General features: G+C 35.8%; 1 protein-coding gene across 1 annotated transcript in view; it reads right to left on the bottom strand.

Moving 5' to 3' along the window:
- Nucleotides 1–18,826, bottom strand: part of LOC121210024 (uncharacterized) — a 94,596-nt gene extending 75,770 nt beyond the window's left edge. The window contains exon 1 of the mRNA XM_041082095.1: nucleotides 18,396–18,826. Within this exon, the coding sequence (XP_040938029.1) occupies nucleotides 18,396–18,826 (431 nt within the window). The remainder of the gene's footprint in view (nucleotides 1–18,395) is intronic.
- Between the last annotated feature and the right edge of the window lie 318 nt (nucleotides 18,827–19,144).

Below are 19,144 nucleotides of genomic sequence, written 5' to 3'. Positions count from 1 at the left end.
ATATAGTACGCGCACGAAGCCTACGGACATTAATCAGGATAATATTCTCGCATAAAACCTGCGGGGTTTTAACCCGGATATAGTACTGACACAATTGCCCTTCGGGACTTATCACATTTATACACTTTCACATCCATCACATTGGCCACTCGGCCCTGTCACATATATACACTTTCACATTCATCACATCGGCCATTAGGCCTTATCACATATATACACTTTCACATTCATCACATCGGCCATTAGGCCTTATCACATATATACACTTTCACATTCATCACATCGGCCATTAGGCCTTATCACATATATATACACTTTCACATTCATCACATTGGCCATTCAGCCTTATCACATATATATACACTTTCACATTCATCACATTGGCCATTCGGCCTTATCACATATATACACTTTCACATTCATCACATCGGCCATTAGGCCTTATCACATATATACACACTTTCACATTCATCACATTGGCCATTCGGCCTTATCACATATATATACACTTTCACATTCATCACATTGGCCATTCGGCCTTATCACATATATACACTTTCACATTCATCACATCGGCCATTAGGCCTTATCACATATATATACACTTTCACATTCATCACATTGGCCATTCGGCCTTATCACATATATATACACTTTCACATTCATCACATTGGCCATTAGGCCTTATCACATATATATACACTTTCACATTTATTCAAATATACTTCACATACCACATATACTATCATGTACAGACTTGGTCTTGGCCGAATCTACATCCATCACTTTCCAATGAATAATTCAATTTTACGCCATACTATCATTTCATGTTCGAATACTCATAAGCTTACAATATCACGATTTAGAATTCAAGTATGGGTTTAATCAATAGCTTATGAGCAACTAAAACAAGTTTTATCCATGTTTACAACAAAATCACATATTCACTACGAGCTGTTTTCCTGAGCAATGGTCACTAAATTATTTATAACCGGAGCTACAAAACTCCAAATCACTTGCCGTTAATTTTTCCTGAATATAGACTCGTATATCTTCCATCCATAAAATTTCCAGAATTTTAGGTTTGGCCAATCAATACCAGATTTTTCTTAATTTTCCCCTGTTTCACTGTTTGACTAATCTGACCACTCTTCACTACGAATCAAATTTCTCATTTTACAGAATTCAAAATGTGTTGTATTTGATTTCATTTGAAACTAGACTCATTAAGGAGTCTAAGCATATAAATTTTATCTTATAACCATATTTGTACAATTTATAATGATTTTCTAAAAACAGAACAGGGGATTTCGGAGTCATTCTGACACCGTCTCACACAACTTTAAATATCTCTTTATAGGAAATTTGTTTGCTCACAAGGTCTCTTTTATAAGAAACTAGACTAATTAAGCCTTGATTACATATTTTATTCAGCCTATAATTCCACACCAACAATTTATAGTGATTTTCTAAAATCACGTTACTGCTGCTGTCCAAAGCAAATTATTACAATTTGCTCTTAACTTTCCAAGTCCGAACACATATGAACTTACCATTTGAGTTTAAGACATATCATGGCCACATCATATCTTATTAAATCAACTCATTATGTCCTATTATGATTGAATTTACTCAACATTTAATCACTTAAAACTTACCTCGGAAGTGGTCGACGACTAGATATCCACGGCTATTTGTTTACTTTCTCTTTTCCCCCATCCGACTTTGATCCTCTTTGCTCTTAAGCTTAAGTAAAACAATAGATTTGCTTAAGGACTTAACCAATATTATTCACTTAACTATCACATTGGGCAATCACATATCATTTAATCTATATCTAAAACAATAGATTTCAATATGTATCATATTCGATAAAACATACCATGACTCGATTTCATGCTTATTTAATTTAGCTAATTTCATAGCCGATTAATCACCTTACCCCAACATTACTCAATGCCGAATATTAACCCAACATCACAAGCATAATCACCATGAAACTTACCTTGATACACATTTTATCCCATTGCCGAATACATATATATATCACCAAACAAATTTTTATTCACATCTCTATAATTGATCATAATCGGACATTATAAACAAATCAACTAGTTTAGCATTCAAATTCTTCTAATCATTCCTCAATCACCTACTCAATGAACAATAATCCAAGCACATCAAAGCATAGTCGAATGTATCATTCTTCTTAAATTCATATTCGAACACTCAATTAAATACTTACAATTTAGCACTAATTTGGCATTTCAACATAGCCAATTGTCATTAAGCAATTAAGCCACAAATATTCAATTTTACCAAGCTCAACTCATCTATAATCAACCCTCAATACACCTAAGCATCAAAAACAACATCAAAGAAATACAAACATCCATGACCGAATGTCATCTTCATAAATTTACAAAAACATTTGCCATGAGTTAGCTTCTATACTTGATGACCACTCCAAATATACAAAGACTTTCAATGAAAGAGCATTAACATACCTCTTCCTAAACATCAACCAACCCATCATGAAGCAAGAAAATCCTCTTCTTCTTCCTTCCTCAAGTCACGGCAATAGGGGGAGCAAGGATGAGACAACTTTGTTTTCATCACCCCTCCCTTTTTATTACTTTATTACTAACCTTTTATTTTATTATTTCTAACATAAATCACTAACACAAAAATGTTTATAATAGGCTTTAATCCATAGCATGGCCGGCCACTACTTGTCATAGGTGGAAATTTGACATGCAAGCCCATTATTTTCATAACATGCACTAATAGGTCCTTATAGATTAACCTATCACCTTTTAAAAGTGCCACACATAAGTCCTATTAATTAAATTCACATGCAATCGACTAAATCGAAGCTCAAAACTTTCACACATTCATATTCACATATTTTAGACAATAAATATCATATTCAAATAATTTGGTGACTCGGTTTAGCGGTCCCGAAACCGCTTTCCGACTAGGGTCATTTTAGGGCTGTCACAATGACAATGGCAATCCAGATACAAAATCCATCGTGACTTGATCCCACTTCCACTCGGGTATCATGATCGGCTGAAGTAATCCTGAAGGCACTTGATGTTCCGCTTTCACTTGTTGACATATCAAACACTTCGAAACAAAGTCAGAAATGTCTCGTTTCATACCAGGCCACCAAAACTGACGTTTCAAATCATTGTACATTTTTGTACTACCCGGGTGGATAGACATTCGGCTACTATGAGCCTCGCTCAAGATCATCGAAATAAGTTTTGAATTTCTTGGAACACACAATGGACTTCTGAACCTCAAACAATTGTCATCATCTATTTGAAACTCTGACTCCATATTTGAAATACATTCAGCTCGTTTTGCTACCAATTCATTATCGACTTTCTGAGCTTCACGAATTTGATGAATCAACAATGGTTTAGCCTTTAATTCTGCTACTAACACATTATCGGATAGAACAGACAAGTGTACATTCATCGCTCATAAGGCAAACAGTGATTTACGACTTAAAGCATCCGCAACCACATTAGCCTTTCCCGGGTGATAGTCAATGACAAGCTCATAGTCTTTCAACAACTCGAGCCAACGTCTTTGTCGCAAATTCAAATCTCTTTGAGTCATCAAATATTTGAGACTTTTGTGATCCGAAAATACATGGCACTTCTCACCAAATAAGTAATGTCTCCATATTTTCAAAGCGAATACGATGGCAGCTAATTCGAGATCGTGGGTTGGATAATTTTTCTCATATGGCTTTAATTGCCTCAACGCATAAGCTACAACTCGACCTTCTTGCATCAATACACAACCCAACCCAAGTAAGGATGCATCACTGTAAACGACAAACTCTTTGCCTGATTCGGGCTGCACTAGTACTGGAGCTTCAGTCAAATAAGTCTTTAGTTGATCGAAACTTTTCTGACATTTTTCTGTCCATTCAAACTTAACATCTTTCTGAAGCAGTTTCGTCATTGGTGTGGCTATCATCGAAAAACCCTTTACAAACCGTTTGTAGTAACCGGCAAGTCCCAAAAAGCTCCGAACCTCAGTAATATTTCTCGGAGGCTTCCAGTTAAGTATGCCTGAAATTTTGCTCGGATCAACTTGAATACCCGATGCAGATTCCACATGACCCAAGAAGCTAACCTCTCTTAACCAGAACTCACACTTACTGAACTTAGCATATAACTGCTTATCCCGTAAAATTTGTAACACTAATCCCAGGTGTTCAACATGATCGGTTTCATTTCTCGAATAGACCAAACTATCATCGATAAACACAACTACAAACCGATCCAAAAACGGTCTGAAGATCCGATTCATCAAATCCATAAATACCGCAGGGGCATTAGTGAGCCCAAACGGCATCACTAAGAACTCGTAGTGACCGTATCTCGTTCTGAAAGCAGTTTTGGGTATATCTGAATCTCGAATTCGCAATTGATAATAGCCCAATCTCAAATCTATCTTTGAAAAACTGAGGTTCCCTTTAGTTGATCAAACAAATCATCAATACGCGGTAACAGATATTTATTCTTTATTGTCACTTTATTCAGCTGACGATAGTCGATGCACAACCTCATGGTTCCGTCCTTCTTTTTCACAAACAATACTGGTGCACCCCAAGGTGAGAAACTTGGTCGAGCGAAACCTCTATCCATCAACTCTTGCAACTGAGCTTTCAATTCCTTTAATTCCGTTGGTGCCATACGATACGGAGCTATCGAAATCGGTGTAGTCCCAGGTACAAGTTCGATGCCAAACTCTACCTCCCGAACAGGTGGTAACCCCGGTAATTCTTCGGGAAAAACATTCAGATATTCACAAACCACTGGTACCGATTCAAGTTTCTTTTCTGGTTCTTTATTATCAAATACGTATGCAAGATACGCTTCACACCCCTTTCTCACATATTTTTGAGCTAACATCGAGGATATTATTGTTGGCAATCCATTCAAAACAGTAGACTCGACTCGGATTATCTCATTATTTGCACACCTCAAATCAATAGTCTTACTTTTTCAATTCACAACTGCATCATGTACGGTCAACCAATACAAACCGAGAATAACATCAAATTCATCAAACGGTAAAAGCATCAAGTCAGCCGGAAAACAGGAGCCTCGGATTATTAAGGGGCATTTCTTACACACCTTGTCGACAAGCACATAACGACCCAAGGGATTCGACACTCGAATTACGAACTCAGTAGACTCAACAGGTAAAGTCTTACTGGATGCTAAGGTCTCACATACATATGAATGAGTAGAACCAGGGTCAATCAATGCAATCACATTAGTATCAAAGAGAGTGAAAGTACCGGTAATAACATCTGGCGAGGTAGCATCCTCGCGTGCGCGTATAGCATAAGCTCTAGCAGGAGCACGAGCCTCAGATCTGGTTGTAGCATCTCTAGATCCTCTCTGGCCGGTACTGGCATTCCCCGTATTTCTAGATGGTCTACCCCGAGCAGTAGTAGCACCTGGTTTCCCACTCTGATTTACATTTTGTTCAGACAGTCTCGGGCAATCCTTGATAAAATGGTCAGCTGATCCGCACTTATAACAGGAGCAGTCATGGAATCTACAACTCCCCGAATGCCATTTACCATAATACTGGCACTCTGTTCTGTCTCAACGATCATTTCCAACACTGGCAACCGAAGTGACTCGTGTACTCACAGGGGGTTGATCACGATCTCGTCTAGAAAAGCCCGAAGTGCCTTTAGACCGGCCTAAATCATCTCTAACTTTCTTCGAAAACTGTTGATAGGGCTTTCCCGGAGATCTCTTACGAAACTCCTTTGCTCCCATATCAGCTTTTCTTTTCTCCTTACTGAGCTCTTCGGCTTTGCAAGCTCACTCGACAAGTACCACAAATTCTCTGATTTCTAAAATGCCAACACACAGTTTTATATCTTCGTTCAGTCCATCTTCAAAACGTTTACACATTACAGCTTCTGAGGAAATGCATTCTCGAGCATACCGGCTAAGCCTTACAAACTTTCGTTCATAATCAGTAACCGACATGGAACCTTGTTTAAGTTCAAGAAATTCTTTCCATTTTTGATCAATGAATCTCTGGTTGATATACATTTTTCGAAACTCGGTTTGGAAAAACTCCCAAGTTACTTGCTCTCTGGGCACAACCGAAATCAACGTATTCCACCAATAGTAGGCAGAATCACGTAGTAAGGAGATAGTACACTTTAGGCATTCATCAGGTGTGCAAGATAGTTCATCAAGTACCCGAATAGTGTTGTCCAACCAAAATTCAGCTTGCTCGGCATCATCGCTGTCTGTAGCTTTAAATTTAGTAGCCCCGTGTTTTCGGATTCTGTCAACTAGGGGCTTATTTAACCTCATCTGGTCAGTTACCGGAGGTATCGTAGGTGCAGGGGTTGTATTAGTCGGGAGTGGGGGTTTTGGAACAGCCGTATTAGTTCGAATATACTGATTGAACCAATCATTCATCACGCTATAAAAAGCCTGTCTAGCTTCATCATTCTGATTACTAACAATAGGTTGAGAGTCCACCGGCGCTGTCCCTTGCGCGGGAGCAGGCGCTACACTCTCAACATCATCAGCTACCGCTCGGTTGGGATCGGGATCCATTACTATAAGTAAACACATTTTTAACTGTCAAAAATCACCACACTATCAAATAAACACATAATGGCATGTATAGCTAAACCCGAACGTATTACGATAGTCCTAGAATCGACTAAACCATAGCTCTGATACCAATAAAATTGTAGCACCCTGTACCCGAGACCGTTGCCGGAGTCGAACACGAGGTGTTAACGAACTTAATTCATTTACTTACACAGTTCATTTTAGAATTTACAGACCAGCTGGCTAACTGCATCACGGTCACTTTAAAAATAATATCTCGAGTTCTAAAACTTGAAAACCGATTCCATAAATTTTTCCTGAAACTAGACTCATATATCCATCTACAAATTTTTTTCTAGAATTTTTTGTCAGGCCAATTAGTACAGTTTATTAGTTAAAGTCTCCCCTGTTTCAGGGTTCGACTACTCTGATCTTTATGCATTACGACTTAGATATCACCCTGTACAGAGCTTCAATACTTAGGCTGTTTATTTCTAATAAAACTAGAGTCAAAAAGGAATTTGTACATCTAAAGCATGACTTCGAATTGTCTCTGGTTAATTTATGGTACATTTTCAAAATCAGAACAGGGGATCCAGAAAATGCTCTGGCCCTGTTTCATGAAAACTTAAACATCTTATAAAATACAGATCATATGGTCATTTTGTTTCTTTCATATGAAAATAGACTCATCAAGCTTCGATTATATAATTTATTCACTATTTAATTCCATTCCTACTATTTTTAGTGATTTTTAAAATTCACATCACTGCTGCTGTCAGCATCTCTTTTAAGGTAAATTTTACCTATTTCAAATTTTCCATGAATCAATTAGTAAATTGACATACATTATTTTCAAGTATAATCACGATTAGCCATGACGTACGTAGCACCAATAGGACCATGATTGGCCATTTCAATGGCTAATCATTACCAAACATTTCCACACCACTTAATAACCATATCATAAGACCATATATACAAAATGACCATAATGTTATACTCAAAATAAACAAGCCATTTTCGCATGGCTATACGAATATACATTACCAAAAGATACTTAATTAACATCAAGGGTCAGCCCTATACATGCCATTATCAAGTTCAACTGAAAAGTACCAAAAAGTGGCTTAGATAGTGTGGATGACTTCGACTTTGACACTCCCGAGTCCGATAGTTGACGAACAAAATCTATAAAACAGAGAATTAAAGCAGAGAATAAGCATTTCGATGCTTAGTAAGTTTTAAGTAATGAAATCATTTAAAAGAATGGCATAATAATATCAAGTTTGTTTGTTTCATCCCTTGGCCGAATAGAAACATAACCGAGATATCACTTTTATCATTAATATCACAAAGGTGAAACCAATTTATCCAGCTAAATCCAATCCATAACCGAATGCGCTCATCTCAAATGTCCATGTCAATTTCATGCATATACACATACATTCCATAACTATGACATTGAACTCTCTAATTCGGAACTCATACATCATAATCGGATCATAAACATTCGGATGATTTAAATAATGTGCTAAGCATTCCCATCAAATTTCAAAGTCATAATTGAAGTATATTCATATTCTTAACAAGAGTAAATTACTTACATGGTTATCTTACAGTAAGTAGCACATGTGATTAAAATTATTCCAACATGTATTATATGATTTCTCGTACGAACACTTATGGGTTTTCACCCTCAAATATTATGCTGGCACAAACATCCTTCGTAATCAAGCCCGATTCTTAGCACTGGCTCAAAAGCCCTTCAAGACCAAGCTTGGATTAGACCACTGGCTTGAAGGCCCTTCGGAACTAAGTCCGGTTATGACACTGGCTCTAAAGCCCTTCGAAACTAAGTTTGGTTATTAGCACTGGCTCAAAAGCCCTTCGAGACCAAGCTCGGATTTAGACCCCGATTAGCATTCACACATATATGGATATGTATATATCATATCACATCTGGATATCATTCCTGATACTCGAATACAATTACAGCATGTTTACTAACCATACATCGTTCGATTCATTAATCCTAAACAAATAACATGATCCCATTTCATTAATCCACAAGATTTCCATAACCATTCGGCTACAGGTAAATACCTTACTTATTTATTTTATCATGTAATTCAAGTAGAATCGTCAGGTCACAAGTTAATTATTATGCTCATAGACAAATAATTGCCTTATTAAATCATAAGCTAAATATCATTACTCAAAGACTTACCTTGGATGTTGTCGAATGATTTCAACGGCTATTCGATCACTTTTTCCTTTCCTTTATCAGATTTAGTTCCCCTTTGCTCTTGAGCTTAATTTAACAAATAAATTGATTTAATCATTTTGAACATCAAAGAGAAATTCAACGTACTTAACCCTTATTTTTAATAATGAAATCAACTATATACCTAATTATATTAGACATTAGAGTCATCACATGGGTACAAAACATAGTCGAAAAATTCTTTAGCATAAATACCTATAATAACATCCAAATCATTAATTATTTTAACACACGCATAACACATAAAGTTAACTAAAGCTACATTCACTTATAAGGTAGTATCCCTAATGAGCTCATACCATGACTATACCTAACCGAATTCAAGTAGGGAATTTAGTACAATCACACATTTTCACTAATGTATAATTCTAGCATGCTTTAATATCTTATATACCTCATTTGGCCCTAACCGCTCAACTTAGCTTATATATACAATTTCCATCTCGAAATTAAAGGTAGCAAACTACAATTAGGTTACCATAATGCCCATCAATGATCGAATCACTCAATCACATCTATAACCGACTTTCTATCTTGTTCATATTAAGGTCATAATTCATTTTAAAAAAAATAATCTCTAATCTTTCATACTTTCATAGCCAATATCAACTATTAATGCCGAATGCTTAAGCACAACTAAACTAAAAATTTACCCAACATAATTTTAATTTGCCATTTCCTACTCTTCAAATTATCAAATACAAGGTGATTTAGATCTATATATATTAAACCAAACTTCCTAGCACACAAACTTCCTTAACCGAATGTTATAAACCCAAGCCACACATATTGTTCATCAAGGCCCTTCAATGACCACATTCGGCACCTCCTTAAGGACAAACCAATTTCAACCTTCAAGAAAGAAAAAAAAATATATGTACTAAGAGCTTCAAACTACTTGGCCGTATATCAAACCACCAAACAACCAAAACTTAATCCATGGAATGAATAGAACTTGAACTAACCACCTTATTTATACATAAATTTCCAAGAATTTCAAAGTACTTACCTCTTCATAATCATCATCCAAGCCGAACATGAAGCAAGAGAACTCCTTTCTTCTTCCTCCCTCAAGTTACGGCAAAATGGAGGAGCAAGGATGAAACAACTTTGGTTTCTCCTCCCACTCCCCTCATATTTTATTATTCTTAATTCATTAACTCATTTTATAATCTAAAAATGTTAATAGAAAAATACATATTATCATTAATAACCCATACCATGGCCGGCCACTATCCATACTTTGGCTAATTTGACATGCAAGTACACTTTTTTTTACGTCATGCACTATTAGCTCACTTTTACATTAGTCTAACACACTTCACAATTGTCTCACATAAGTCCCTACTAATAAATTTCACATATACTGACCAAATTAAAGTATGAAACTTCCACACATTCATATTCACATATAATAAGCATCGAATATGACTGTTCATTATTTTTTTATGACTCGATTTCGTGGTCCCGAAACCACTTTCCGACTAGGGTCAATTTAGGGCTGTCACAAATTGTCCATGTTCAATCATTATCATCTTACTACCATGCCACATATTCATTCCATGGTCATGGCCATCTCGAATGGTCCTGGGGCATTCATCATGTACATGTGCCATATACTTCTCATACATAATGAACAAGCATAATCACATAACCACGTCACAAGACATTAACACATAACATGGACAAATAGGCTTACAAGCCAAAATCATTATAAGCCACATCTCATGGCTATATACATTGAATTAATATAAGGCAACATCTTGGCCAAAACATAAAAACATGTATCAATAATTAAGTCCCTATACATGCCACTCACTTGAAGAAATTAAGTTTCAACAATACTCCAAAGATGGTAGCTTGATAGTGAGACGTTGCCTCCGACGATCTCCAACCCTGAGCCGACCTGAGGACACTAGAAGAAATTGAAGGGGGAGTAATTTTTACGCTTAGTAAGTCCATATGAAAATAATAAGCATTATAACAACATGTTTCCTTAGGTAAAACGACTATAATTACATTTTTATTCATATTCTGGTCAAGCTGTCTACTCGAGTCATAATTGATAAATTATTTATATCTGGAGCTACAGTACTTTAAATTAAGATCCGTTAATTTTTCCTAAAACTAGACTCATATATCCTCTTACCATAAAATTTCTAGATTTCTTGGTCGAGCCAATAAGTACAGTTTATTCTTTAAACTCTCCCCTATTTCACTGTCTGACAGCTTCGACCTCTATCTACTAAAAATAAAATATCTCGTAGTACGAGACTCAGATAATGTATCCATTTCTTTCTATTGCAAATAGACTCAGTAAGGATTTCATTAATCTGAATTTTAACTCATAATTATTTTTTTAAAATTTATAGTGATTTTCAAAAGTTAAGACAGGGGAGTCTAGAATCACTCCAACTCTATCTCACAAGAATTCAAATATCTCATAACACATAATTCTTTTAGTTACATTGTTTCATTTATGTGAAAATAGACTCATTAAGATTTAATTTTGTATATTATTAGACCTATGATTCGACTTTCATCATTTATGGTGCTTTATCAAAGTTGGGCTACTGCTTCTGTTCAACACTGTTTTGGTGTAAAATCACAATAGCTATCATAATTTCATTGTCACATTGGTTATGGACTCATTATTTCATAAATCTCATATTCATTTACACAATTTAAGTTAACATGATATTGCAACACAATTCATAATCATAAGCATAAGGATGGTTCGTCTTTTAAATCTTTTCACTTGTTCATCATGTATACACATACATATGCATGAATTCGCTTACTCATCATTTATCACATTTTAATAAGGCATGATTATGAGTATAATGTACATACTTGTACATATTCATAGCATATCGTTTAACTTTACCTTTATCACCACACCCATCTTGGGACTTTCATCGCGTTAGTAATTATAATACCTGTTGAATTTCTCAGAAATCTCGATGGATAACCATTTACCATCAAGTCATACAAGTGATCATCTTGAGTACACATTCCGGCGAACCTCACATCTTTTGGCAGGATTACCAGTCCAGGCTAAATCCCCCGTAATATAAACTCATAGAGTATTGTCGGGATTACCAGTCTAGGCTAAATCCCCTACGACGACATATACTCAAATAAGGTCGAATCTGAATTACCAGTCCAGGCTAAATTTAGATCCTAATCGGATTACCCGTCCAGGATAAATCCTCAACGCACACATATTCTTTAGGAGGCTCGATCGCTCAAGGAACACCCGTCCGGGCTAGATCCTTTTCTATATTTGAGATCAACGGATTACCCGTCCGAGCTAAATCCTTTTCTGCAACACATGCAGGATCTCAAGTCATGTAAGCCATGGATTATCCATCGGATTTCCCTTTTTATTCAACCAGGATTTTTCTCTTCTCATCAAGTATCTCATTATGCATAGCTGATCATGCAATGTACATCCAATTCAACACATTTCCATGTTTATTTAGACATTAGTCCATGAAATAAACATGGTATTGCATACAATTATATTTAGGCATTTGTTACAATATATAATCTTTATATCAACTAAATAAATATCCATCACACAATGGTAACACATCAATTTAAGTTCAAGTATGAACAATAATATCATTGCATTATCATTGACATATGAACTTACCTCGGTTTCGAGTACGACTATTTATTTCGAGTTTGTGCTTAACCTTGTTCAACCTCGTTCTAAGCCTGAATCTTGTTTTCCTTGATCTATAATATCACATTTAGCCTACTAATTAGTCACATTATTCATACCGGTCCAAAAATCATATTTTTACAAATTTTCATTTTGACCCCTAAACTTTCACATATTTGCACTTTTTCCCCAAGGCTCGTAAAATGATTTTTATTCAAATTCCTTGCATTTCAAGCTAGCCAAATCATTTTAATAACTATGGAAGCCCCTAATTTCCACTAAATCACCCTTTTATGACCAATTTTACAATTTTACAAAACGGTCTTTCCGGACGTTTTCATCAAAAATCGCTTAATAAAAGTCGTTTATTACACACCGAGCCTTCATATTCTACCATTAAACATCAAAATACATGCATATCATTCATGGTTAAATTTTTAAACACAAACCTTAGCTCAAATAAATGGTAGAAATAGCTAGAACATGTTACTGGGACTTTAAAAATGCATAGAACGTTAAAAACAGAGCTCAGAATCACTTACTATTGAGCTTGGAAGCTTGGCCAAACCCTAACCATGGCTGCTCTTGGTACATTTGGCTGAAGCATGAAGAAAGGGACACATTTGGGTTTTAAAATTTGTCTTTTAATTCATTTTACCCCTAAATAACCAAAATGCCCTTTTTACTATTCTTTCAACTTTTACCCAACCAATGCCATTTTTGTCCAACAAGTTATACAATGGTATAATTACCATTTAAGGACCTCCCATGTAAAATTTCATAGCAATTAGACACCTATAACATGTAGAACTTAACTTTTTCACATTATACAATTTAATCCTTTTGACCAAATTGAGTGCCCAAACGTCGAATTTTTCGAACGAAATTTTCCCGAAATCCTTTCGCGAAATTGTAGACCATAAAAATATAATAAAAATAAATTTTCTTACGTCGTATTTTGTCCCAAAACCACTGCTCTGACTAGGCCTAATTCGGGATGTTACATTTCTCCCTCCTTTAGGGATTTTTGTCCCCGAAAATCTTACCAGAAAAGTGGTTTTGGTTTCTTTTTCACTTTACAACACTTTCACTGAAACTTAATCTCTATCAGAAAAACTCATGTACTTAAAATTCTGGTCCATACCATCATGTTACATATACATTCACACCCGAATCCTTTCGGATTCGAATAGTGAAACCACTTGAGAAAAGAAATCCACCATACAAATTGGGACTTGAAGTTTCACCACATTATCAGGATCAATTCAGAGGTATAGTCATACTTGTTCTTTATGTATATCAACCACAAGCTGGAGGTCATGCTCTAAATGCAAGCCATGATCAATAAGTCACAAGATAAAAATATCCAAAAAACCCAATATAGAGAAATATGAGACGGAGAAGCCCAAAATAAAGAAATCCAAGATAAAGAAATTCATGATAAGAAAATCCAATTTACAACACTGCATTAGAAGACCGAAAACCAGACTGATAAAAATATGAAAAACCCCAACGATTTTTCAAAGAAAAGAAATCTAGAATAACATCATTCCAAACCACTGACAACAAATACGACCGAAACTATATGCCTCTCATTTATACATATAAAACCAGTCAGAGTAATGATCAGTAGAGACAGAATCATGGCACCATACACAATTCCTCATCGATTCCCAACAGGCGGAATACAACAAAATACCATAGAAAAATAGAACCATGCAGATCATAAGCCAATCAGACTGACAACTTATTCATCTAACGTTAAGATCAGGGAACATTTTCATAATATAAGAATTCATCAGAGATTAGATAGTCCCAATAACATTTTTGAGGTCAAATAATCTCACATAATATCTCAATAGAGACAGTCACAAACTATTCACTATAATTACCCTACTTGGACATTTCATATTTCGTACATTATTCCTTTAACTATTTTTGCTGTCCCATATTCCATAATATTCCTTTCACTAAGAGAACCAGTTCCCGAGGGAATTTCAATCAATACATCTCTTGATATCAGACCAGGATAGATCGTTTTACCAAAATTAACCTTTTTCACTAACTGCGATGTTGCGAAAATTAAACAATCTTTCGGTCAATCCGATATCTTTCTAGCTCATGTCTATACTTATCAACCCGTTCTCAATCTTTACCCATGCTTATAACCATTCTATCATTGAACTCTTTGGTTTCTCACCCAGAAACTCATTCAACACAAATCTCATGAATTTCAATTATAAAACACCACTTTGGTAAGGGGGATAGGATCATAGGGCCTCTGACTTGATTCTTATTTACATATACATGTAACACAACTTTCATCATCATAATCATGCCATTCATTTTAGGTAAACTAAATATCATATTGATTTTATGTCCACTTTCCAGTTATCTCATTTTAACAAGTATACTTATACATGCATTCCATGTTTTCTGGATAACTTTACTTATCTATTCATTTAATCATACATGTCATGCACGTGATATCATACATGGGCCAACAAACACAGATAAATTTATCACAACCTATACTTTTACCTCGTGCACCATCATTTAAACATATTGTTACAATAATATAAATCAGTCCAAGCAATTTAACACATTTACTTAAGCTATACGAGCTTATCAACCATAATCTTTCATATAAGCGTACGTGAATATTCATTCCATCTACATCTGTAGTAAGTTATCTAAAAACATGCATTTACTCAAGCAAATCGACCATTTACATCATAGCATTGTCTATTAATCATAGATAAGCTTATTCCACGATATACACATTCCATGAATCCCCATTCATACCTTTCCAAGGTTCAGTTCATCATGACTATACTTTACTCGAATATTTTAACAACACATTCAACATGGTCGGTGTAGCACAGTTGGAGAGTACCTTTTGTCTAAACAAAATGGCTCTCATGTGCGTCGGAAGACATCACACTATCACAGATCAGTGGCATGTATAGCTGAACTCTCATACATATGCTAGGTTAGTTTGAGAATCGACTAAACTATAACTCTGATACCACTAAATGTAACACCCCCACCCATATCCAACTCCGGGACAGGGTTAGAGGTGTTACCGAACTTAAACATTCACAAACATACAAAATCAAGTCACCAAATTTTTCCCAAACTTAAAACTTTTCAAACATATGCATATCGTCCCTTATACAGGCCTTCGAGGCCTAAAACATACATCAGGACGGTTCGGGACAAAACTGAAAACATTCGATAAACTTTGGGCACCTTAAAAAATTTTCTTGCTTTGGATAGTCACACGCTCGTGTAGGTGGGGCCGTGTGGTCACATACGCCCGTGTCCTCAGCTCGTGTAACTCTCTGTTTATGATGTCAGCAAAATAAATTATATCACACGGCCAGGCCACACGTCCGTATACTAGGCCGTGTCCTCCACACAATTGAGACACATGGTCATGTTTCTGCCCTGTAGCTAACACTTAGGCTATTTTCCAAGCCTTATGTTGACCTTATTTTTCCCCCATACTTTTACACATCACGGGCACAAATTATAACATTAATTTAATGTTTAATCAACCTTTGGTGAAATTTGCATGTTGTCATACTTGTGTTTATTACCCAACACTTAATCTCTACACATTCAAGAATTGTCCATGTTCAATCATTATCATCTTACTACCATGCCACACATTCATTCCATGGCCATGGCCATCTCGAATGGTCCTAGGGCATTCATCATGTACATATGCCATATACTTCTCATACATAGTGAACAACCATAATCACATAACCACGTCACAAGACATTAACACATAACATGGACAAATAGGCTTACAAGCCAAAATCATTATAAGCCACATCTCATGGCTATATACATTGAATTAGTATAAGGCAACATCTTGGCCAAAACATAAAAACACATATCAATAATTAAGTCCCTATACATGCCACTCACTTGAAGAAATTAAGTTACAACAATACTCCAAAGATGGTAGCTTGATAGTGTGAGGTTGCCTTCGACGATCTCCAACCCTGAGCCGACCTGAGGACACTAGAAGAAATTGAAGGGGGAGTAAGCTTTACGCGTAGTATGTCCATATGAAAATAACAAGCATTGTAACAACATGTTTCCTTAGGTAAAACAACTATAATTACATTTTTATTCATATTCTGGTCAAGCTATCTACTCGAGTCATAGTCGATAAATTATTTATATCTCGAGCTATAAGACTCTAAATTAAGATCCGTTAGTTTTCCCTAAAACTAGACTCATATATCTTTGTACATAAAATTTCCAGAATTTTTTGTCAATAAAATAAGTACATTTTATTCTTTAAACTTTCCCCTATTTCACTGTCTGATAACTTAGACCTCTATCTACTAAAAATAAAATATCTCATAGTACGAGACTCGGATAATGTTCTAATCTCTTTCTATTGAAAATAGACTTATTGAAGATGTCATTCATATTAATTTTAACTCATAATTTTTTTTTACAATTTCTAGTGATTTTCAAAATTTAATATAGGGGAGTCTAGAATCACTCCAACTCTATCTCACAAGAATTCAAATATCTCATAATACATAATTCTTTTACTTAAATCGTTTCATTTATGTGAAACTAGACTCACTAAGCTTTAACTTCATATATTATTCAGCCTCTAATTCGACTTCCACCATTTATGGTGATTTTTCAAAATCGGGCTACTGCTACTGTTCAACACTGTTTCGGTGCAAAATCACAGTAGCTATCATAATTTCATTATCACATTGGTCATGGACTCATTATTTCATAAATTCCATATTCATTTACACACTGTAAGTCAACATGATATTGCAACACAATTCATAATCATAAGTATAAGGATGGTTCGTCTTTCAAATCTTTTCACTTGTTCATCATGTATACACATACATATGCATGAATTCGCTTACTCATCATTTATCACATTTCAATAAGGCATCGCTTATGAGTATAATGTATGTACCTATGCATATCGATTAACTTTACCTTTATCACCACGCCTATCTCGGGACTTTCATCGCGTTATTCATTATAATACTAGTTGAATTTCTCAAAAATCTCGATGCATAATCCATTTACTATCAAGTCATACAAGTGATCATCTCAATTATGAACTCCCGCGAACCTCACATCTTACGGTGGTAGTATCAGTCTACGCTAAATCCCCCATAATATAAACTTATAGAGTATTGTCGGGATTACCAGTCCAGGCTGAATCCCCTACGATGACATATACTCAAATGAGATTGGATCTGAATTACCAGCCCAGGCTAAATTCAGATCCTAATCGGATTACCTGTCCGAGCTAAATCATTAAAGCACACATATTCTTCGGGAGGCTCGATCACTCAAGGTACACCCGTCCGGGCTAGATCCTTTTCTATATCTGAGATCAACGGATTACCCGTCTGGGCTAAATCCTTTTCTGCAACACTGCAGGATCTCAAGTCATGTAAGACATGGTTTATTAATCGGATTTGTGGTCCCAAAACCACTGTTCTGACTAGGCCTTAATTCGGGATGTTACAAATAGTCAGTACGCACTGGTATAAAATGTGCCGACTTTGTTAATCTATCGACAACTACCCAAACGGAATCATTTTTCCTTGGCGTCAAAGGCAACCCTGACACAAAATCCATGGTTACACGGTCCCATTTCCATTCGGAAACCATCACAGGTTAAAGTAAACCCGAAGGTGCTTGGTGTTCAGCTTTCACTTGTTGACAAACTAGACACTTGGAAAAAAATTCTAAAATGTCTCTTTTCGTTCCTGACCACTAGTACATTTTCTTCAAGTCATTATACATTTTCACACTACCCGAATGGATAGACAAGCAACAACTATGTGCCTCTCTTAAAATCTTCTGAACAAGCTCATCATCCTTAGGCACACAAATCCTGTCTCGGTACATTATACGACCATCGATACCAATACGAAATTCTGATTCGTTTCCCATCTCACATTGACCTATTTTAGCTTGCAAATCCTTATCACCTTTCTGAGCTTCACAAATCTCTTGAAGGAACATAGATTTAGCTTTCATCTCAGCTAGAATCAAACCATCATCAGTCACGGTCAATTGAGTAATCATAGCCCTCAAGGCGAACAATGATTTCCTACTCAATGCATCGGCGATTACATTCGCCTTCCCGGGGTGGTAGTCCATCACCAACTCATAATCCTTTATAAACTCCAACCATCTTCGTTGACGTAGATTTAGCTCCTTTTGATTCATCAAATACTTTAAACTCTTATGGTCAGTAAATACCTGGCATCTCTCGCCATACAAATGGTATCTCCAAATTTTCAATGCGAACACATTGGAAGCCAACTCTAAATCGTGCATCGAGTAGTTTTTCTCATGTGGCTTCAGTTTTTTTGAAGTGTATGCTATCATTTTGCCTTCTTGCATGAGCACGTACCCTAATCCATTCAAGGATGCGTCACTATACACCACAAACTCTTTTCCCAATTTCGGTTGCACTAAAACTGGGGCTTCGGTCAACGAAGCTTTTAACTTTTAAAAACTCTGTTGACACTTTTTGTTCCATTC

This window comes from Gossypium hirsutum, chromosome A11, assembly GCF_007990345.1.
Source record: "Gossypium hirsutum isolate 1008001.06 chromosome A11, Gossypium_hirsutum_v2.1, whole genome shotgun sequence".
NCBI lineage: Eukaryota > Viridiplantae > Streptophyta > Magnoliopsida > Malvales > Malvaceae > Gossypium > Gossypium hirsutum.
The sequence above is the reverse complement of the archived record's forward strand: the minus strand, read 5'-3'. Positions and strand labels throughout refer to the sequence as shown.